Source organism: Argopecten irradians, chromosome 12, assembly GCF_041381155.1.
Source record: "Argopecten irradians isolate NY chromosome 12, Ai_NY, whole genome shotgun sequence".
Taxonomy (NCBI): Eukaryota; Metazoa; Mollusca; class Bivalvia; order Pectinida; family Pectinidae; genus Argopecten; species Argopecten irradians.
This window is the reverse complement of record NC_091145.1, coordinates 19,494,201-19,518,327: the sequence shown is the minus strand read 5'-3', so window position 1 is coordinate 19,518,327 and position 24,127 is coordinate 19,494,201. Positions and strand designations below refer to the sequence as shown.

At 32.8% G+C, this 24,127-nt stretch overlaps 1 protein-coding gene across 1 annotated transcript in view; it reads right to left on the bottom strand.

Annotated features, from left to right (window-relative positions):
• Positions 1–9,176, bottom strand: part of LOC138336321 (uncharacterized) — a 12,675-nt gene extending 3,499 nt beyond the window's left edge. The window contains exon 1 of the mRNA XM_069285759.1: positions 8,962–9,176. Coding sequence (XP_069141860.1) covers positions 8,962–9,069 — 108 coding nt within the window. The 5' untranslated portion in view covers positions 9,070–9,176. The remainder of the gene's footprint in view (positions 1–8,961) is intronic.
• Between the last annotated feature and the right edge of the window lie 14,951 nt (positions 9,177–24,127).

The following is a 24,127-nucleotide window of genomic DNA, read 5'->3' as shown; positions in this document are numbered from 1 at the left end:
TTTTCTTCAAATGATAACACCGCGTTTCATATCCTGCTATTGACCCCATCTGACAATGTACTTGCCAATGAAATTAGCGGAAAACCAAAGAATACTCCATTATCTACTATATTATAGTGGTCCAACCCTATCCCAATTGCCGATCGCGATCGCCAAACCTCGCCCACATTCTTTATCAACAAATTAAACAACTCATGGTCACCCATCGTCCTCCAAGATCTGCTGTTGGTATGTCTGTCAAGCGCACGGTTGCTAGTAGATATCATTGGTTAAAGTTTTCTTGAACAGATAGTCATGGTTTAGTGTTTCTAAATGATCAAAACCCTGATAGCATCGGTTCCCCTAACTCATACAGAGAGGGATGTGTGGATTAAATTATTCAAGAAACAAGTAGAACTAAAACTTACATCAAACGGGCCGAGACATTTCGTACCTGCACACAATAGATGTAAACAAACATGTAGACGAACACGTTGTGTTAGTGATATTTCGGACTGAAGAAGGCCCTATAGTGGCTGAATATATATTCCATAGAAATGATTTTGATTTTACTTTGAATTTATTTTGGCCTTTTATTTCGGATTATTAATATACTAGCTTTATACCGTTTTTCCTCATTAGTGTTTCTTAATATTATCACTATTCGTTGTCTCTCTAGCCAGTTGACTATAATTTGTGCTCAAACACTATATTGGATGTAATTCATGACGGAGAAAAACATGTTTTATGTTTTCTAAATTATTCTTTTTCGTCTTTGTTAAGGAGTCTCCCTACAAGGTTACATTTTTAATTTGGATTTTGGCCTAGTAATCATATTGGTATTAGTACTATTTATTTGGCAAATCATGAAGATAAGGATGAAAACATAAATGATACGAACAAGCATGAAAACTACATGATGTGTTGTTCCATATCCCAAAATTAAAGGGACAATTCAATAGAATAGTTTGATAATATTTCAATATTTTATGTGACATGTTTCATAAAGATGCTCCATCGCCGACAGAGCATAAATGATACTCGTCATTTGAACAATAACTGGTGTTTAATCGTGTACATATATGTATAAAATAATGTATTTTGCTTTCGGTGCATGTGCAATCAGTACTTCATTCCATATAGGACATAGTGCAAAGAGATATAGAACAAGTCATTTATGCCATGTTTTGTTTCGTTGTAATGTAACAAAATTAGGCTGACTTGTCCCTTTAGGGTAAGATTGTGATTATTTGAGATCATTCTGTCTACTATTTAGTCTTTTTGTAGTAAATAAGAAACATTATGTTTCCATTATTCTGTACAAATATTTTTTTATTGACAATTTGTCGACATCTGTCACACTAAATACCACGCTAGTGATTAGGGCCATAGCATAACTTTAAAGGTACACACAATGATGGAAAACATTTTTGTTCATTCTAAAAAAAATTACCTATAAATCGAGTTTTTGATAATTTTGTAGAATTCCAAAAGTTATTAACTTACTGCTAATAAAACACATAACATCACTTCCTTAACAACTTAAAATAGATTAAACAAATGTTAATTTACATTACGCGGGTAGCTTTATGTTTGCCGAAGTCGCCCTAATTAGCGCATAGTAGTTGACTTTGGCAAATGTACATGGGAATATATAACCAAAAGATACGAAAAGACAAAGAGACTACTAGACTAAAACATCAAATGATAACAGGAAGGCGGAGGTCAATAGTCTTCAGAAAACAAAGGAATTATTTAAGTAAATAATAGGAAACGTTCTAAGATACAGCGGCGAATTTCAAACACAAATACCATATTCGACCCAATAAGTGTCCAGGGCGCTTGAAATTAAGTAAGTCATGATCAGGGGTTGCTTAATTGTTACAAATTTGGACTAGCCTTTCATACAATTATTTTACAAATTAAGCCATAAATCAATTTGTAAAAGAAATCGGTAAGAAAACCAACAAAGTTTTCATATTTTCAGTCTGCATTTAATTAAAAGTAAGTAAAATTGAAGCCTAAAGGATTAAAGGATACATATGATTACACCATTTCAAATTTCCGCGATCATAGCAATGTACCGCAAAATCGCGAAAATCCCATTCCCGCAAAAATATTTATAAGGTATGTATTCATCAACAACAAAAAAATGGATAAAAAAGCAGCGCAGCATATACAAAATAAAAAAAGAAGTACAGAAAATGATTGACGACTGTGTATTTTGCTGTGTTTGCTTTGCTTTGTATCTTCAACTGAATAATTACTTTTGATCAAATAGGTACGAGCAGTAATTTTGACGTTTATCCTTTCCATAAAGTATTATTCACGTTTGAACGTTTTTATATAAGTCTACGACAAAAGGCTATCATACTTGTATTGAATAGGGAATTAAAGCCTAAATCGATATTATGCAACATATGATATATATAAGTTACTATAAGAAGATTGGCAGATAGTTTTTTTTGGTCGTGAAAAGGGTGAATCTGTTTGAGCTATCGTGTCGGCATGCAAAGTGTAGCGATTTGTTACATCATTCAATGATATTTTATTTTATTTCTGAAACACCTGTTACAGGAAGTCGTCGGAATTAATTACACGAATCCATAAGGGCATCTACCTGCTTATATCCAATTGTGATTTAATGCTAACGAGTTCCTGGTTTGATATTTAAACATTACAAAAATATAATAATAAGTGAATAGATAGATATACAATATTGATATACACCATCTGTTGGCTTAAGAAAAAAAGAAAAAAACAATAAATATATGAAAGGCTATCGGCTGAATATTTTTATTCAAAGATGAATCTTTAACAAATGGTATTATTTTAATTTAAAATTTCATAAGGATATGACTACATGCAAAGTTTATACAATCATACTGTTTCCTTATGTTGAAATTATACATCTTTCAAACCTTATTACGTGTACAGTAAGTAAACTCATGTTGGAAAATTCTTAAGAGCTATTGATATTTTGACAGTTAATGTTAAATATTCCCTTTTCAGAGCAAATTTCTTAGAGAAAACTTTGGATCATCTATATAAACAAGATTTAGGACAGAGTAAGTGAACATCAAGAAAAAAACAGTCATCACAATGACTTGCATATTCTAAACTCTATGAGAAAATGTCTTTATCAGTTAAGTTTGATTTTTGAATTGTATATCAATACCTGAATTCAAAATTGTAAAAGTTATTGCATTAATTTGAAAATGATATTGATTCATTAAACAAAATTATTTTTGACTTTTTAAATCATTATTTCTTTACACTCCTAAGTCCGCCCCCTATATTTTCTATTTTTTTTTTCTTTTTTTTTTTTCATTTTCTTTTCATATCTCTCATTTTACCTTTTTGTTGTTATGGAATGTACTGTAAATATGGAACGTCAGGGGGAAATTTACGCTTACTCGCCTAATTACAGGAATGCCTTTTTACACGCGAATTTCCCCTCTCGCATAACATTTTGTTTCTATATGAAACTATGCTGCAAAAGCTTAATAGTAATAGTTATCGCGAAAATAACAACGTCGCAAAATGTTTACACACGGAACACGCGAGATAAAACTCGCGAACATATCCACGTTTACAGGATTTAACATTATTGTCATATGTTTTGAGGAGATCATCTAATGTCCCGATGACTGTTTTATCTTCGTAATATGTATAAAGAAATAGAACAATAACACTGCCACATAGTGAGTATCGTGCTATAACAATGATTGAACACGAGTATACTACATGTATGAACTATACGGGAAGATTTTGTGAGTTAATTTCGTCAACCCTATATTCTGATAGTCAAGTTGATTTAAGCATTCATTGGTTTCACTATCCTTAGAAATAACACTCCTGATGTTCCATTTACACTGATGGTTTAGGTATTGTCAAATAACGCACCATGACGACAGATGTATATTAAAGAGGTTCTGACTTTTTCTTCTTCGGAATAATTTGTTATTAATGCTATATGACCAAAGCTTTTATTGGTTTTCTATAAAAAATACCTTAATTTGTATTTACTTCTAGTCATATTTGCTATGATTGACGGCCTTACATTCCCTTCATGCACAGAATAACAACGCATATCAACTTCAATAATAAATTAGTGATACGAATTATCCCAAATAACACGTAACAAAACACTTGACTAATTGATTGTTGTATATTATCCAAAAACACCTGTTTCTAGTCAGTTTGTACATTACCTGGTAGATCTATTGGGTTTTTTGCGTTTTTTTATTTATCAATTGTATAATGAGAGTGTTCGTGTTTTGTAAGCAATGTTGTAAACCATGATTTTTGTTTATTAATTATCGATTTTTATGCTCGTTAATTGTTGTTCCTCCGATATCATTTATAATTATCATGAAGTTCATTTACATTATATTTATGACGAACGTTTATAAGCCTTGTTGTTTCCATGTGAGTTGTTAGAATCACGGCTGCACTTTTAAATATCTGCTTTTATCCTTATGTTGTTTACGATAAAAAAAATGTAATTTTGTTTTCCTTGAAGTTTCATTCATAGTATGCCTTAGTTCGATTGACTGTTAGTTATTTAAATTCTTAATTATTATAATCCCTTATTTTTCCACAATTCAATTTCGATATCTTTTGTTTTGTAGAAGACGTGACGTCATTCTTTTATTTCTAGTAATCACCTTGTGATGTTTCAGAGATAAAGATAATTGATCCATTGTTATCTGATTCCCCGATTAAGATATACATGTATTGGGGTTGATGTGGCTCCGTCGCAGCAGCTGTGGGTTTCCATGGCGATGAGAACTATTCAGTTATATTTTAGGAGTTTAATTGACCAGTGGCCTAATTTGATTTATAAAAAACCTATAACAATACTGCAGTCTCATGTCTTATCATCAGATATCTAAACGCTAGTAATGACCTGTAAATGAGTTTGTCCTGGTCTATTAATAAACAACTTGACATTCCTTATTATGTTCTTACAATAGAAAATAATTATACTGTTGGTATTTGATAATGTTTCCAAATGCATGGATTTGCCCGAATGGGAAAAAATATACAGAATTAAAATATAATATGATAAGTATAATAAAATATAAATCAATAGTAAGACCCTCCGGGATACTATTTCTAGGTTTACACTCAATATATATAGTTGTTATACATTCTGATGGTAGGCTGTATATTTCCTAATGAACGATGAAATACTGATTTTAAAAGGAAATCTAATCAGAGAAAGCGGAACAAAATGTAAATGAGATGTATATCTAAGTTGAATGAAAATCGTTAACTGTTAAAGGAGACTGTGAATTGGGATATATGTACACACGTTCTTTTTGACGATCACTTTCATCAAACATGGACAAAATCAGGGTACAGTCTATAATGAGAATCTGGTACTTTTGGTAGAAGTCAGTGTCCAACGAGAAAAAAAACCATCTGATTAAGACCATGAACTCGCAACCCAGATGTGGAGTAAACGGTAGAATACAGGCACGCGTTAAACGCGCCCATGTGGACTCATGTAGAGGTGGAAAATAAGTGGAAGTATGTACAGGTATGTAGCATCTTTAAAACAAAATGGTATTGGAGATACGGTACCTTAAGTCCAAGTGACTAGACCACTTCGAGCTAGAGATGAATTGTTTGTAGCATAATGACATAAGTCCAAGAGGCTAGACCCCGCGAACTAAAGGTACGACATCTTGACCATTCGACCACCACCATATTCCGAGATGGCAGGCCAATTACAGAATGTTGGTCACCTTCACCTGTTTTTCACGCGTAGATGTAGTGGCTTTGAAGGCTGTGTGTGCGAAATAGATGAAACGGGTAATATCGTCCGTTGATGTAATCAAAATAATCAAACTACACTATGATTGACTGTGTGGTCTGAAGTTTGGCGTCGCTGTCTCTGGATTCCCAAAGGAATTTCCCTATCTTCACGGTCTAGGAAATTTCCGCGAACTTAAATACTCGCGTATAAAATGGGAAGACTGACAAGTATTTTTTTATTATTTGAAATTGACAAAGTCACTAATATTTCTCTGCAATTTTGCTGGTACCGATCATTTTCATTGACTTAAAAATCTCTGTATCAGCCAATAAAGGAAAAAATGGCATCGGCGTTTGTAACGTCGCTTCTAATTGACTGAGATGACGGCGTTATGATTTCATAGACACAAGAGTCCTAAAATAAATTTTGAATTTTGAAGAGAGTATCTTTAGTAAATTGAATTATAAGGATTAATTTGAATAGATTTTGTATGTTTTGGAGATATAAAAGAACAAAGCTGAGTGTACTCTCATAATAAAACTCTCAGATTTTTGTTTTAAATCTCCATAACATAACAAAAATCAAATTAATCCTTAAAGCTGACAAAATGAAAACATTCGTGTTGAGATAAAAAAAGGGAATTCTTTGTAGATGACACCTATATTTATCGTCCATCGTTTATTTGTTGGCGGACATTTTTTTCTTTTAGGGCACCGAGATTTCATCTCACAGCGAATGTTTTAACTTACGTTGTCAGCCTAAACCATTAGCGATCGCTGTTTCTATATCCATATCAACGCTCCAGAAGAAACAAGGTCGCATAACGCATGTCTTTTATCTGGTTGAAACCTTTCAATAAAGGACTATAATTATACCATGCGTTTCTATTGAATGTGGACCTCCAGTTAGAGAGTAAGCCCATACATCAAAGTGATCATTTGATACCGTAACTGGTGATGCAGAATAAAGATCACAGTGTGATAACACTAAGTTGTAGACAGAGACAACAATAGGTCTATGTACTGTACACAGTAGAATCGATTAATCGTTAACTTTCAGTGAGAGAAAACGAACAAACTGAGCTAAGGGTGGATAGTTTGTATTAATCCGAGAGAATACATTATTCTGCTATACATATATATCAAAATAATATCATTTATATGATATACGTTCAAAATGAAAAGGGAATAAATGTTTGAATACTATGTGTTAATTTTTTCATCAAAAATAAGTTTTATTAATTAAGGCTAACGGTAAAATGTGTCATATTACAAAAACCTGTTGTGGACTTGGTTCATTCCTATTGTAGCGACACCTGGTGCATGGTTCTCTGACGTAGTGCATATATTTTGATATAATTATGCTTAATTATAGTTTTACAATTAATATAATGTGGCTATTTTATTACATTAATTAGTACTTGTTTACACGATTTCGTCTTTGCATATTACAGAGTTAGCTCCCTTGCGGGTAGGTATCACATTGTTACGTCATTATTTTGTGAACGAATTTCACATCGTTCCTCTGAAACATATGACGTTAGTTCGCAAATCCATGACGTCACAATCAATTCCTACCTGCAATGGCAGATAAGTCTGCATGGAGTGCTAGACGAATAAAATATGTAAAATATGCATATCTATGTTTCTATACATACAATTTGTATATATTGCCACATAAAATGTTAACATGTTCGCCTTTAATGTTAACGGTACACGATGTTTATGGTAAGTGATATACGTCAATAAAATATCGAAATAGACCCAAAGATTGAACAAAACCAATCCAACAATACGGTCAACAAATGTTATCTTTTCACAAAATACACAAAAAGGGACTATATTAGTATGCAAATCAAAAATATACTGTGCCATACAAATGCTTCATTGTCCCATCGACAGCCAGGGCCATATAAAGCCACCTTGTCATTCTAGGACGTTTTGATAATTATGTAGACAAAAATCATACAGGGAGATGCTAATGTTCCGTGGAGAAGTTTCCCGCACGTTGTACCTATATCTATGCATAATTTTGATTTTAGCTGCCTTCAGGAATTTACAGCAAGCAATATGTACTCGAGGATACGTATGTGGATAAAAAACACATGTACTTTTCAAATTCCAACATATATATCTATAGTGTAAATGAATCTTAAACATTATCATTAAGTACTTGAGATATCATGTATTTTAATATTTGCGTTACTGTAACATGAAACTGTAATTTCAATAGAAACGGTTAAAAGATCTCCAGACCAATAGAACTTAACCTTCAAAGAAATGTTTTGATATATGCTTTGAAAAGCACAATACAATTGTAGTTGTAGTGTAACAATTTGGCACCATAAACCTAACGATGAAGGCTACATATAATACATATGAAGTAAGATATATAAAGAAAAGATTAAAAAGGGTACAGTAGAATGCATTTTATGCAAGATGTAAATTGTAAAAGTTGATGTATATTAGCTTAAAATATTTCAATGATTTGCTATCGATAAATGTTACAAATGTAAACTTTTTCATTCATATCCTTAAAATTCAAATTAGGTTTGTGCCAAAAATAGTGTCAAGCAATATATGTGTGTAATACAACATATTTCATGACATTCACATCATAATCAAAAGCGTAATATACAAAGATTAAAAACCAAACACAGCATTAACAAAATATTGGTATCCATGTATGTAGATTTATGAAACTATATCATTCTCACTTTGATTTTAAATTACAAATTGTATATTTTGATTTGACAAAATATGAATATAACTATTAATCTAATTACTGAATATTGTTATATCTGATATTGAAGTCTAGTTTAACGTATACTCTCTCCAATCCGGACGTGTACATGTACAATATAAGAAAAGAATAACATAGTTATGACGTCGAAAACGAAGAAATAATTACTTCTATATAATCCGTCTCGTCAAGTTAGGAAACTAGCTGACAAGATAAATATATAATATTTATATGTATCATACAAATATTATAATTGTAGAAAAATCAAAGTAAAGCAAAATGAAGGTGAAAGCGTTATTTTCTGTAATGATACGAATGTAATAATAAACAGAAAGGAAGGAGAAAAGGTAGAAAGCAGAAAGTTGGAGGTAAAAATGATAAGGTTGTGGTAGAGTCCGGTTGGATAGTCCTATACTGTAAATGTGACTGTAAAATATTTTACATTTTGATCATAGGATAAAGCAAAGACTTACAGTCTCCATATCACTGGGTGCTTCAGGTTCCACCTGATCCTCAGCTCCTAGGACGAGCGGCACCAGAAACAGTAGGGACAGGATTGCCAGGGAACGGGTGGTCTCCATGGCGACCGGGAGGAATGACAATGTGTCGGATGCACGGTTGATTCTCCTCAAAGCCAGGACACACGTTACACCTGTCACTGTGGGTTGATGGGATTTATATTAACAAGGGGCGGAGAAATCAGGCGCAAGTCAACAAGGCGTGCATCCCTAGTATGGATCTTTGGGACGTCCATACGAGCGGTCGACATCTGGTACAGTTCAGGTATTGTCATCTAGGACTGTGTGTATACATTTATGTTTATCTACTTTGTTAACAAGGCAGCCTTATAGATATAATGTTATGGAGTCTGTTCACATTTTTGTGTAGTTTGTTTAATTTCCTTTCTTTTTGTAAAATTTTGGTTGCATTCTATCCTTTTCTACTTTTGTATATTTTGTTTGATTTCTTTTCTGAATTGTTGACACAATGTAATGGAGTCTATTATCATTTTTGTCTATTTTGTTTAACTAGTGTTCTAAATGAATTATTTGTTTGAAGAATATTATAAAGTCTATTCACAAGTTTTGTCAATTTCGTTAAGCTTTTCTAACACTAACCCTGAATGTGTTAGGAAACTTTGTGAACATGAGAAATCAGTTGGTATCATTTTACATCAAAATTGGATAAAACACATCTGTAACAACATCCTGTAACGAATTTTATTTTTGTTTGCTGCCGTAAACCCAACTACCTCATGAAATGTATTTTTCGTTATATCTTCCCATTGGAAACACAAATCTAATTCAACTCTATTCAATTGGTTTTAAAGAAAGTTTTCAATATACTTAGGAAATGTAGAACATTGTAATTTACTTTAAACATCCTAAACTATGAAAATATTTGCTAAGTAATAGCTTCAGCTTTTTGTTATCACATTGCCGCGTTCAACGCCTTACGATTAAAATACAACCATACAAATTGTCAATGATAAAATAACTGAATAATTTAATTAAATGTACGAAGAAAAAATCTTTAGTACTAAAGTATCTTTACTTTATCACATTCTTATCGTTCCTGGCACGTTCTCTATCTTAAAAGTCAGTCAGCAAATATGATTTTAAGGGGAATGATTTGCTGCTTCATAGACGCGATGCGAATCGTCCATGAAAAAGAATGTCCGTCCGTGTTTTGTCTATGGCTTTATAAACCCAAAGGTATTGAGAATAATGATTAAAATAAAACTTGAATAAATCAGTGACTTACGAATTAGGCATTGATTTTCATGCTGTTACTTATTTTAGCAATAAAACAAATTCAGCTGTAGCGCATTAATATCGAAGTTAACAGTTCAGTTAGGCCAATGAGTGTGGCTCTTTTCTTCGTGTATAAAAACCCAACGTGAATTCTTTCAGGCTATGCGAACTAACCTCAAACTTGTAACCAATAGAAATTAGTGTAACACATTAAATTGAATTACACTCACCACTTATTATCACCTTCTGAGTAATTTGATTAGATTAAATTAAAATAATTTTCATAACACGGACTGTCATATGTCTCCAACTAGCCGTCGTCCTACTTACCACGCGTTAGTTGACTATCATTGATTGATTACGAAGAAAATCTTGCACCTATTTGATGTTACAACTTCATATCAGTCCGATAATAAGAATTTTCTTATGGTATGGTTATTTTTTAAGAAACTTCTTGTTTCGGAAAAGTAGTGGGCTTTTAACGGTAATACGCGATGTTACATGTATAAGATGACTGTTTTCCTGAAACACTTGTGTGCAGTTACAATGACCTCTGGCTTCAGGTATCACTCATAAACGTTTATACAGAATTAGATTTACTGTCATTTACTATATGTACTACGAATTCATTCTCACTGTATTGAAATAAATCATAATATTCGAAATTACATGTGATTACATTGAAACACTAAGTTCATGTATACATGTACATTTGAATTGCATGCCTAAAGGTATGCAATAATTCATATACAAATATCTTTGTTAGCTAGGAAGTATGAAGATTTATGCCCTTTTTTAAATTAACTTGGAACAACTTTAATATTATCTGAGAATATGTAAGCATTTAAGAAACACGGTTAGAAATAGTCAAGGTTCAAGAACCCCCTGTATGGTTTAAAGACAAAAAATATAGATGGCAAAATTGATAAAATTGCCATTTTTTTCATAATCTATGAATAATCTATGAATAATGGTTACCATTGCAACTGTAACTACAATACTACACGAGCATTATACTTGTTGTATCTAAGGTGTGTGTACTCGATGATTGAAACAGAAGTGAAATTTTGAAGGATGTGGCGTCAAAAAGATTACAAACCATATAATACTCCCTTATATATTTTCGCCTGGTTAATTTAAAAAATATAGTTATAACAGTAACATTCGTCAAGAAAGTATCACCTGATCATTGCAATCTGCAATAATTTTATAAACTGAGTCCAGTTTTAACATTGTCTCTCTATAAATATATCTGAGTATATGACAAAAATCACACTTTTCAACCATGACATGACAAAATCGTCTGTATTGTGCGCGAAATACATGACAAAGTTTAATACAATTAAGTATCAATTTTATTTCAACGCATTGGTGAAACACTTTATGGTTACGTGAGTAACTTGTATATTTGGATTCATTGCCGTGATTTGAATGTCGAGCAAATATATAATGTATACCGTATTTGAAACGAACGTTGAACAACTGCCAGTTACTTACCGTACATCAGTTATATTTATCTGAGAGTATTACAGCTTTTCTCCGCTTTTGACACTCAGAACGTTTAACGTAGCTAATATACTGACCTCAGCGGATATATATATATATGACATAATACACTAGACAAGTTGTTATGGCGAACTCAACGGACAGTGAGCGGATGCCTGTACTACCATTAACAATATTCGAGAAGAGGTATGTTATATCAGAGGTGTCACTTAAAAAAAGAAGAAGAAAAAAAAATATTGGAATGCATACCAATTCTGGTGATTTTGGTGTCGTTCAAACTCGAAATTTTAGTGAAAGATGTAAACAGAAGAAATTAGACAGGGACCTGGCTCCGATTTCTCGAAACAAACGTGCAGACTTAAGCTTTCATTCTTATGTAACTTATGTAATGAAATAAATGACTTAAGTAAGGTTTTGAATTTTAAAGTTTGTTTCCAGAAGTCTAGACCAGATGGTTGTAGATAAAAATGTGGAAGTCATAAACCCTGGTCAGTATGTTCCTCGATATAAAAACCGTTAATACAATTTACAGTAAATAAGATTATTCTAAACGTTTCTTTTAATGTATTGATTCAGACGGATAATTTCGTATTAAAAACTAAGTACTGAACAGGATTGGAGGACATCATGATAAAATGGCACCTAGCTCCGCTGGATCTTTTGATCATTTTCCATCCATAAGTTCAGCGATATAACTACAAGTCTTAACCCTAACCCTTGCAACACCGCAACAAGTCGCAACCCTAAACTCAATGAAACAGCAATAAGTCACAACCCTAAACTCAACAAAACAGCAATAACTCAACGAAACAGCAACAAGTCACAACCCTAAACTCAACGAAACAGCAAACAGCAATAAGTCACAACCCTAAACTCAACGAAACAGCAACAATTCACAACTCTAAACTCAACGAAACAGTAACGTGTTACATATATACCTGTCTCGTTTCCAACCTCAGCAGCACTACTGTCAATCCAATTCTTTTCCTGCAGTGACCCAGCCACAAGTTACATTCCAAACATCAGGAATATAACTCTAACATAACATGAATACATTGAGAATCACCTGTTGTATGTGTGATATTTACGGTTTGCACCGACATGCTTTCCAGTATTATCATTATCAGTGTATAATGATAGTACAACACGTACGGCGATTCAATTGTCACGAGAATAGTCGCTGGCGTAGCAACGTGGGATCATGACCCCACTTTTTTTTGGGGGGGGAACATATGAATGACTCGATTCCAATCAGCTATTCAATCGAGTTCGTTGACGATGACGGGAGAGAATAAATTATGGGTATTTTAATAAAAAAATATGCAACTGTCGCGAGAATTAATAATATTCAATTACGTGAAAAACTTTAAATTTTATGTAACCTGACTAAGGTTACATAATTTACACGTGCTCCATTATCATTATACCCTCATAACCTCAACAAAATAAAAATATATTCCTTAATTACAAAATGATATCACATTTATGTTGGCAGCTTTGTTTCCTCGTTTTAAGTATTTCTATCCACGAGAAAACTTTCGGTATTTGAGAGGAGACACTAGAAAACTCCGCTCTGTTCCAGACACAAATAATTATCTGATAGTATAATACTTAAGTACATCAAAAAACGTCCTTGGGATAAGGAAATATTTAAACGAAGAGGTAAAAACGAGAGAACACAATGCTGTCTATATCATGGCATGTTAAGTCTGTACTTAACTAGTGTATTGGTGTCTGTACAACTATCAATAGTACTGCAGAGGAGGTACGTTGGAACAGTGGAGTCACTTAACATTAGGAGAAAAGTAGCAGTCATAAGAGAACACAGAATACAGAGTTTTGGTCTTATAGTATGATTCAACGGTGAGGGATGTAGATAGAAGGAATCAGACACGGACTTTATGGTTGAATATTAAACTGTGGTAGTGATGACCCCGATCAGTGTATCCCCAATACTTGGAAAATAAAACCATTTGTACATGCGGGAGGCCGTCGACTGTGGCCTTTGATATGTTCCATACTATAGTGTGTGTTCTCCTCTGTCTGTCTGTGTGTTGTCTGCCTGTCCGGATTTGGTTTCTAGATGATAACTTGAGATCGAATTGATGGAATTCGAGCAAGCTTCACACAATGGAAGCATATAGGAAATACAAATTGGAGTTGAATCTGAAGTCAAACGGTCAACTACAAAGGTTACGGTTACTAATAATAGATTGGTAAACAAGTTACTTTTCCGGACGATAACTCGAACACATCAACATAATTTATTTAAACTTAATACAATGGTAAGATATGAGTTAATACAGCTTCGGATTTCATTTGGGGTCAACTACAAGGGTTACTGTTACTAAAAATAGATTGTTAGACAGACAAAATATTAGTTTCCAGACGTTAACTTGAAAACATAAGAGTGGAATTTGATCAAACGTCACACACTGGTGCCATATGGGAGAATACAGCTTGGGATTGAATTTGAGGTCAAAAGGTCAATTTCAAAGGTCACTGTTACATAAAATAGATGGTTACACAAATTTTAGTTTCAGGGTGATAACTTGAGAACACATCAGCAGATTTGTTCAAATTGCATGCAATGGTAACATAGGAGGAAACATAGCTTGGGATATCACTTGAGGTCAAAAGGTCAACTACAAATATCACAGCTACTGAAAATAGATTGTTTCACAAAATAGTAGTTTCCGGAAAACAACTTGAGAAGACATCAACGGATTTTGATCAAACTTCACATGATGGTAAAGCATATGAGAAAACACCTCTTGGAATTGAATTTAGGGTCAAAAGGCCATCTAAAAGGTCACTGTTACTAAAAATAGATTGTTTCAAAGATTTTAGTTTCCGGACGATAACTTGAACACATCAACATAATTTATCCAAACGTCAAACAATGGTAACATAGGAGTTAACACAGTTTGGGATTTAATTTGGGGTCAAAAGGTCAACTACAAAGGTCACTGTTACTTACATTATATTGTATCACAATTTTTCGTTTCCGGGCGATAACTAAAAACACCTCGATGTAATTTATTCAAACTTCATACAATGATAGCATAACGAAGCAATAATAACTTGCCATAAATTAGAAACTGTAACTGACAAATATGTGTTGCTTGCAACACTCAATGTAAGCTTATTAAAACTGATTTTTTAAATTCCTTCAAAGGTGGCAAAAGTAGATGAAGAAAAATGTCTTCACAGAACTGTGAAAACTTTTTAGATCAATATAGCAGATACTGTGCTGTTTAAATCTTTTGTCGTTGGCGATACGTCTGTGTGTTCTTACTTCCTTTCGCTTGAACACAATTTTACTACCGTTTTTTTTCTCAATATGCACTGAATTGCAATCCATATATATGTGTGGGGACCTAGATGTTTTAAACATCTTGGTTTTGTGGCACAGTGTTGGTAAACCCCACTCATACTTTTCTTTATTTTACAAAGTGTCTCCTTTGTCTGATATGTATAATGCTATGCCTTAGTCAGTATGACATTTTATTTGCTTGTCTACGATATCTTTCATGTAAAATGTATTAGAAATTGTCACCATCCGGTGGCCATTTTCACACAAATCCATTTTTGTTGTTGATATACGTATCATCTTAATAAATGTGTGTCCAGTACAGGAGATTTTATGAAACGAGAATTTGTTTTAGTTTTGCGAACCTTGACTTGAAGTTTTTATTTTATAGGTTTAATAGAAAAGGTGTCTGTGCTGTAAAACTGACAAATCGTGCTAATCTTATATTGATCATCGATTTTCATCGATAACATCCACGATGCAAATCTGACCGCATAACGATTCTGACCAGCTGCTGTTGGTTCCGACCTGACGTAGATATAAGAAGTCTTATGTTGTCACTCACAATGTTTGTGTTGTCATATTCCCAGTTGGATGTCATACAGATAATATTGCTGGTAATGCCATTTATTGAGTTCAGCAAGTTTCGGATGGCTGGTTGTCCGGACAACACACCATATGTTGATCGCGCCGGGTACGAAGCAACAAGTCAATACAGTATGAAATATATTCTCATCAATCACGCACAACTATAACATTCTTGTTGTGTGAGGTACCTATCGTATTCATTATAAAATTGATTGACAGATTATGCCTCGAAAAAGGACCAATCCAATTATGCTTGTTCTCCGCTGAAATGTCAGCCCATATTTAAGAACAATATAATCTGCTATACGTTAACAGACATTTCTTATAGACGACTATGTATATCTTTACGACCTGAAGCAATCTGTATGTCGATTTGTTAATTTTTTTGTGCATAATTAACCACCTTTTTCTTTCTTTTTAAAAAAAAATTATTTTCTCTCTTCAAATATTTTCTTCCTGTTTTCTTATCTTTTTGGTCTCCTTCCTATTAATAAAGTGCAATACACATGTATTTACATTGTACTTATATATCTCAAACAAAAGTGATACGTAACTTTCAGTAAATTTTATTCCCTAGTCTTAATCCTTACTATGAAGGTACAATAAATGTGGAGGTGTAAGGAGAACGCTTGAAAGAAGGAAAGCGATTGAATGATAAACGTTATAGACAGAAGGATTATGGCAGACGACTAAATGTGACAGTGAGGTTGCTTAAAGAGACGATTGCATCAATAATAAAATTAAAATGAGAAGATCATAAAGAGGGTAATGTTGAGTTAAAGCCGCATAATCCGTATCTTTCAGGGTCCGTAAATCAACAAAAGAAAATTAGGGTACATATATTATAAAAAGTTATCAACTTTCCCCTAATTACACACCCAAAAAGTCCCGAGTTCAAAAGAAATTAATGATTAAAAATTCGATATCCAGAGTGTTTGAATATGCATTTTCAATCGTAGACGATCACGTGACTCTCCAGACCAAACGAAATGGCGTGCCCAGTCAAAAGTGTGTCGTTCATGTTAGCAGGAACTTCTACGGAAGAACTTGTTACTTATCATGAACAAGTGAATGTTTTGTTATGTGATGAAGTTAAAGAGTCCCCCAGAACAATATATATACATTATCGTCGTGTAAACAATACTTCCATTCGGTCATTTTGAGTGTTTACAATACGGCGATCGGTTGACTATGCTTTGCCTAATTTCCGGGGGCCACCGGAGGGATTTTTGTGGGAACGGTATTTAAACTTCGTATAAAATACGTGTTGCGATACCATACATCGTACTAGACAAGATAATAAATTGTACAAAAATGTACCAGATATATAAATAATGGTATTGATAAATAATGAAATAGACAAGACACATCGTACTATATAGAGATGAAAATGGTTATCTACATGAAAATCTCTGGTAATATTTTTAAAAATAAATATCTCAGACGATATTTGACTTGCCTTGGATAACCATATAACTTGTTTTATAAAGGTCCAAATGAAATATAATAATAAATCAAGTAAAATAAGCACGGAGAGCAAACTTGACATAATATGCATTTTCGTTCAGTGTCATATGTACTGTGTATACTGTACATGTATTAGTTAAAAAATCACCATGTACCGCCATAAACGAGTATAAAACTTAATACATGTTATTGTATGTATATTTCTGATATTTATGTTGGAAAAGCTCCATGTTCGTTAAAAACATGATGATAAATTTCTGGTGAAACTATAAACATTTGGTTGATTACAGAAAATTAAAAAAAAAATAAAAGAAAGAATGGGGTTGAGGTTGCAATAAGGCGGTTTAATGTGTGTTAAAAGTTCTGAATGTCTGACAAGCAATTATGTATATGCTTTCTGTGTAGATAATGAAGACAGTTCCCTTGGTTAAATTTGTGATGTACATGTACATTATAGCTTGCCAATGAACCATATAGCTACCATATAATATGATGTCCAGCCGTGAATTTGCCTCTGAATCAAATGAATCAGAAACATGTATAATGAAAGACCTAGGTGTTTCTTATACAATCATATTCATGCACAAATAGCACATTCACATACATTGTATAGTGTACATGTACACATATTGTGCATTGAATTTTAAGTCAATAAAAAAAATGACTGGAGTTCAAAATAGCATCCAGTAGTAAATAAGCTGACCATAGCATGTGATTCTCATGTCATCAGAGTAATTGCAGTAAAAGTCATTTTTAGTATGTATATAGTCTAACCTGGTGGAAAATCTAACTTTTTTTAGTTGTATTTTGTTAGTTTATTTTTATATATTTAAGCAATTCTAATTCCTTTAGTGTGATCTTGCTCCAAACACTAAGTGAAGTTGCTAAGAGCTTGTACATGTAGACCTTGATTGACCTGGACTAATTAGAAGTTATTGTCAGTCTATTCCTTTCTAATTCAATCAAAACTTTGCAACTTAAAATAGTCAATAATGAATAATGCAATTTAACAACATGCATCACAGGCTATTATCTCTACAGATATATGGATATTCTTATATATATGTGCAATCTTTGTATTACACAACAAGATTTTTTTATTACACATAGGGATATATGTATATCTATAGAGCCAAAATCCTGAGATTTGACACTGACTTTTGACCCAAATAACCTTTGATCTAGCTCCAGTCTTGTTTGCTATTTATTTTCTGTATTTGAACATTTCTAAAATGAACACTACATAATTAAACAACTCAGACAAATGACATATATTATTTAAATTGGTTTATTGTTCATAAATTGGAATTACATCCTTGTCCCATATAAATTATTAAAAAGTTATACATACTAGGTATGTAAACATGCAATAATCATTACTATTCCTTTTTTCATTTGTGTGAAGAAGAAATAAATAATTTGAAAATATCTTGGTGATAATAGTAAAGAATTATGCTAGGTTTGTTCAGTCCTTCCTTCTTGAAAATAATTTCTTTCTGGTTCATAATGGGTACATTACAAACAGACTTTATTTTTTACTGTCAGTTTTGATCTCAGAGATACATGTAGTTGTTTTTCCCTTTTATTTTTGGGCGAGCTGCCATCACATCTTGCACTTCTGTCATCTGGTTGAAGGTCCCATACATTCTATAAAGAAAATATGGAGTAAATGTCAGTTATGTACATAGATAAATACTGTATACATGTATGCATGTACATAATCTTTCAGTGTAAGCCTACATGTAAAACAAACTAGTTCCAATTGTTTTCTGTCAAACAAAAAATTATAACAATTACACATTTTTTGAACACGTTTATCAAAATCAAACCTCACTAGATACTAAGTTAGTCATTTCAGTAAATTAATTCTTGAATTACAGGGGTCTAGGCATTTTCATGTGAAGAATAATGGTACTAATTAGTGCCAGAATTTATGTAGCCTAAATGTATTGGACATAATATATAATACATATTTTAAAAAGTCAATTACTATTCTTTACTTACACCACTTATGATGTATTGGTGTGAATTTTATATCATTAAGACCAGCAGATAGGATAACGAGTACGTGACTAAGTGACTGTAAGTCTAAAAAAAATACAATCTTACATATACGAGCACTGATGAAGTAAGTTTGAAAGTGGCTTCTTTAATACAGTAATATCAATAGCATACAGTAAAAGGATATATATCACTGATATACATAAATACACAAATAGATATCGGAAAAGATAACACTCCTGACGCTGTAAGCCTGTAACAGTAGCTACATGTATACATCGTACATGTATAACACTGAAGAATGCGATCATCTTTTAAATTAAGTAAACGCGTATAATACGACTCTATTAATGCTTCTGTTGTAATCCAAGATTAAATCTGTTATATGTTCCCCAATTTATCAACACTTTTCCTGATTTCTAATCTCTATTTTACTATGCATGGTACCAATTCCAAAAAGCGACCAAACACTTATAGAATATAACTGTTACCCCTTCGGGGCCCCACTCACCTTATAGAGACGAAGAGAAGTCAGTTTATGTGGTTTTGGTAGATCATTCACAAATCACAGTTGTTGTCATAGCTCGAATTCGTTTCCATGTAATATTCGCAGCAATTCACAACATTTCTTAGTTTAGATAATTTCGTTATTCACTTCAAATCAGCAGTTGATTCTAAGCCGGCGAGCTTTCACTGCAAAGCTCGCTCCATTGCGGTAAACAACTTTTATTTCCGGACATGCGCAAAGTAGCATTTCTAAGCTTTGGAGGCGTTAACTTTTGACTTTCTGTCGGACCGCGCATAAGTCTGAAATAAAATTTTGTATATTTATATATCTTTGGACCTCTTAACTTTCTAGACTTGTAATTTTTGGGGAAAGTTCATAACTTTTTAGGGCTATTACACCATATCTTGTCATTGTTTGTTTTACGGACCCTGAAAGATACGGATCATGCGGCTTTAACGAATGATGGACGGATGAGTATGTGATTGATGGTGTGATAATGAAATTGAGTATGCTATTCGTATGTAAGGATGATTTATTTATTTGTTTGTTTGATTTATTAAAGTCCTACAGTATCAACAGCAAGTGTCATGTATAAGGACGGCCTCCCATGTATGCGGTGTGTAGCGTGTATATGTAGTGTGAGGTGTGTCTTGTATAGTGGAAGTGTTGCCCTTGCTATAGTGTTATACCACTGAAGCTAGCTGCCGAAGTCACCAAACTGACAACGGGCGAACTAGTCGTCCTACTCTATGTATGCTGAGCGCTAAGCAAGAAGAGAAACTACCACTTTTATAGAATATGGTAAGAATGAAGATCTAGAGGAGAGCCAGGATGGTAGCAGTATGAACAATAATTACGAAAACGGTGTGAGACAGATAAGAATGATATATTTCTTTATAATTGTGTATTGAATGAAACTGGAAAAAAGTTGTTAAACGTTTCTGTGCGCTGTAGACTTGTTTCTTCTATTTTGAATGGATTAACTGATTTAAAACAATAAGAAACGACACAATTTTATTTGTATTTGTATTTTTTTAATGTCAAAAATTTTAAATATTTATATCGGTTGCAATATTCATATAATAAGGCTTATTCCAGTTAAAAGACACTCTTCAAAAAGCTAAACTAACATTTTAGGTAAACATGACAACGTTAATCATTAGATAGTAGTTTGGTTTTTTTTACCAAAATGTGTACATAACTACATATAAGTATCGTTTGGGCATGCATTGAAGATTTGGTTTTTGTGTCGCCTGCAACGCAAGGACGACATGCTGGTACATGTATCACTAAATCGGTGTTGGTGGCGTCGGCGTCCGGGATAAGGTTTCCGTGCGATAACTTCAGTATTTATCGTTCGATTTCAACCAAAGTTGGTATATTGCTTTATATCAATAAGATCTCGGATGAGTTCGATACTGGTCAAAATCCGTCAATATTTCCAAGAGTTACTGGACTTTAAATCGTCAATATAGATAAATCCATGATTTCCTCTCGATAACTTTCGTATTTATTGTCCGATTTCAACCAAATTTGGAATATTTCTTTATATCAATGAGATCTCGGATTGATTTGATACTGGTCAAAATCCGTCAATATTTCCAAGAGTTACGGGGCTTTAAAATCGTCAAAACAGATAATTTCTTGGTTTCCGCTCAATAACTTTTGTATTTATTATCAGATTTCAACCAAATTATGTATAGTGCTTATATCACTGAGATCTCTGATGGGTTTGATACTGGTCAAAATTCGTCAATATTTGCAAAAGTTACGGGACTTAATAACTGATACCTTCACCTAATTATTAACAATATTTTCAACTGTCAATAACTATTTTTGTGATGTTTTAAACTGCTGAGCAGGCGACACATCCACTTCCGTACGCGTGGAACTCTTGTATGAAATATTGATTGATGAATTGGTCAGTTTATCCTGATGTTGGCGTTTGCATTATAAATATCATTCTGGTAATAGTAGTACTCGCATATATAAAGAATTTGAATCGCCGACATCCTTAGGAATAATTTGCGAAATAATGAAATGCCTTGTTTTAAAGATTATTTTTGCAAATTCTGTACTGAAGTAAATGTGACATTATAATAAACAATATTGTTGTTGTTGTTTTAAAGGGTTGTGACGTCATTACTCTGATGATATTGTATTATAACAGAGTCACTATACATATCCATCATTTCTGCCATGCAAAACTTTTTTCTCTCTCTCATACCTACAGGTGGTCTCATGTAATAACTCCTGAGGTTGCATTGCATGCGCAATACGGCCTCGTGACGTATCGGCGTCAACTTTACTAGTTTCTCAGTAAAAATTCTACTATGCTTGCTTTACTATAAAAATGTAAACAACTGGATTTGCGTTGAAAATATCCCACAATTTTTATGTGGTAATGAAGGATATAGATTTTCTACCCTCAGAATTACAAAACAAATGTTGAAATACATTCGGTAAGCCCATTTTTTTTTTGCCCTCGAGTAGATCCCTATCCTTCATATCCACATATAAAAGAGTTTTATAGGGTTCAATAGATTGTATTCCACAACCTGATTCATTTATAAATTACCCAAATTAATGAAATTTTAAAATAGTAACATAATGTATAAATAATGATGAAATTTTGACATTTTTATTTTTATTTTGACCTAAAAACGAAAGTAGATTTTGAAGTGTAGTATGACGAAAAATTGAATTAAAAAATCCAGAAATTTTTGCCTAGATTGCTATACACAATATGTACAGAGATACAGTATAGCAAATCTAAAGGTCCACACTTCAGTGGTTGTGAATGTACTTTAGAGTATTGGGATCGATCGATCTGTCGATCGACTAGATCAAGAGGTACATGTAACACTTTCAAATGTTATGTTTATTTTATTGTCATCATTTGGCAGCAGCTTGAGATATACAAATATTTCGGGGTTCATACCACGTAAATGTTTTTGTTTTTATTCATCCGAATTATCAATTTATCAGTATGGCATAGCTCTGCGTAACTCGATTGCACAAAAATATCGATGAAGTGAAGTATGAAAATACACCTGTTACTTTGACAGACATATGAAACCTATATTATACACAAAATAGACTACATAGGAAAACAGACGTCATGACCCATCCTGTATCACATAAATATGACGATGAACTCTGTCATCCTTTTCTTTGTAAGTATAATGCAATAAAATTGTCCCCACATATATATTTTTTACTAAGAAAAGAGAGATCTACTGTAAGCTTCAGATTGATTTCATCGAAAAGGTAAAGAGGTCAAATCGAACCTCGACTTTTTAAGCAAGCGTTTAAGTCTAGTTTTATGTATTTTGATTTTGGCGTCAGCTTGAAACGCAGCTCGAATTTTTTTTGTATTGTACTATAGGTACATATTTTCAAAATTAACAGATGATTTCATCTATATATGTGATATTTAGAAAAAAAAATCTTTAAAGATCCGATATTTTTAGACAATTTTAACATAATAAGAGTGATATCGATGACCAAAGATGAAGTTACAACACCAAACAAATGCGAAATCCTCTGCGTAATCGATGTAAAAAAGTGAAGATTCATTTCGCTGTGTTACCGTCTGGCGCAGTGATAGTCAACTACGTATACCGCGTGGTATTTAGGACGACGGCGGGAAACATAAGGCGACCCGCGTTTTGAAAATAAACATTTTATTTATTTTAATCAAATTGTTCAAAAGTTGGTGATACGTGTAGTATAAACGTTAAGTAAATAACTTTTGCGACTCTACAAAATTATCGATCTTGTTTTATATTCCTATTTTAAAGATTAAAAGCCGTTTCGGAAAGAAAGCGGGCCTTTAAAATGCAGATATGTATTATTTCGAGTGTTATCATTGCACAACACTTACCAACTGTTCAGATCTTTAGATAGTCAAGGTTACATATTTATGGGAAAAAAAATCATTCGATAGACACACTGCATCTTTATAGTAAAGTTCTACTTATATATATACGATGATTATACTACAAACATGTAATTTGACTTGTGCTTATAATTTGTAATAGCTTGTTAAATGGTGATTTCCTGCCAATACAGTTTGCCAACATTAATTGTACAGACGTGTATATATTTTAAGAGTACGTGTAACTTCAAGTAACTCAGGTTGTCAACAAGGCAATCAAATGTTTATAGTATCCCAAGTTTTGTCATAAATATTTTCCTTTGTATCTCACAAAACAACGTTCAGTGATATTTTAGTGAGATCCATATTCTTGTAAACAATGTAAAATTATAGATTGATTGTATATTCATGTACTCTACATGTACATGCCTTAATTATAAATACTTCATAATAAAAAAGTTTTATTCATGAGGTAATTGTTAATTTCTGTAAATATACCTACAATACATCCTAGATTGATATTTCCACGTCCTTATACAAACATGTACCGTGATGATGATGATGATGTACGTGTGTATACTTTTATATAGGCTATATGTTTAGTGTCCTATACAAGTTGTCT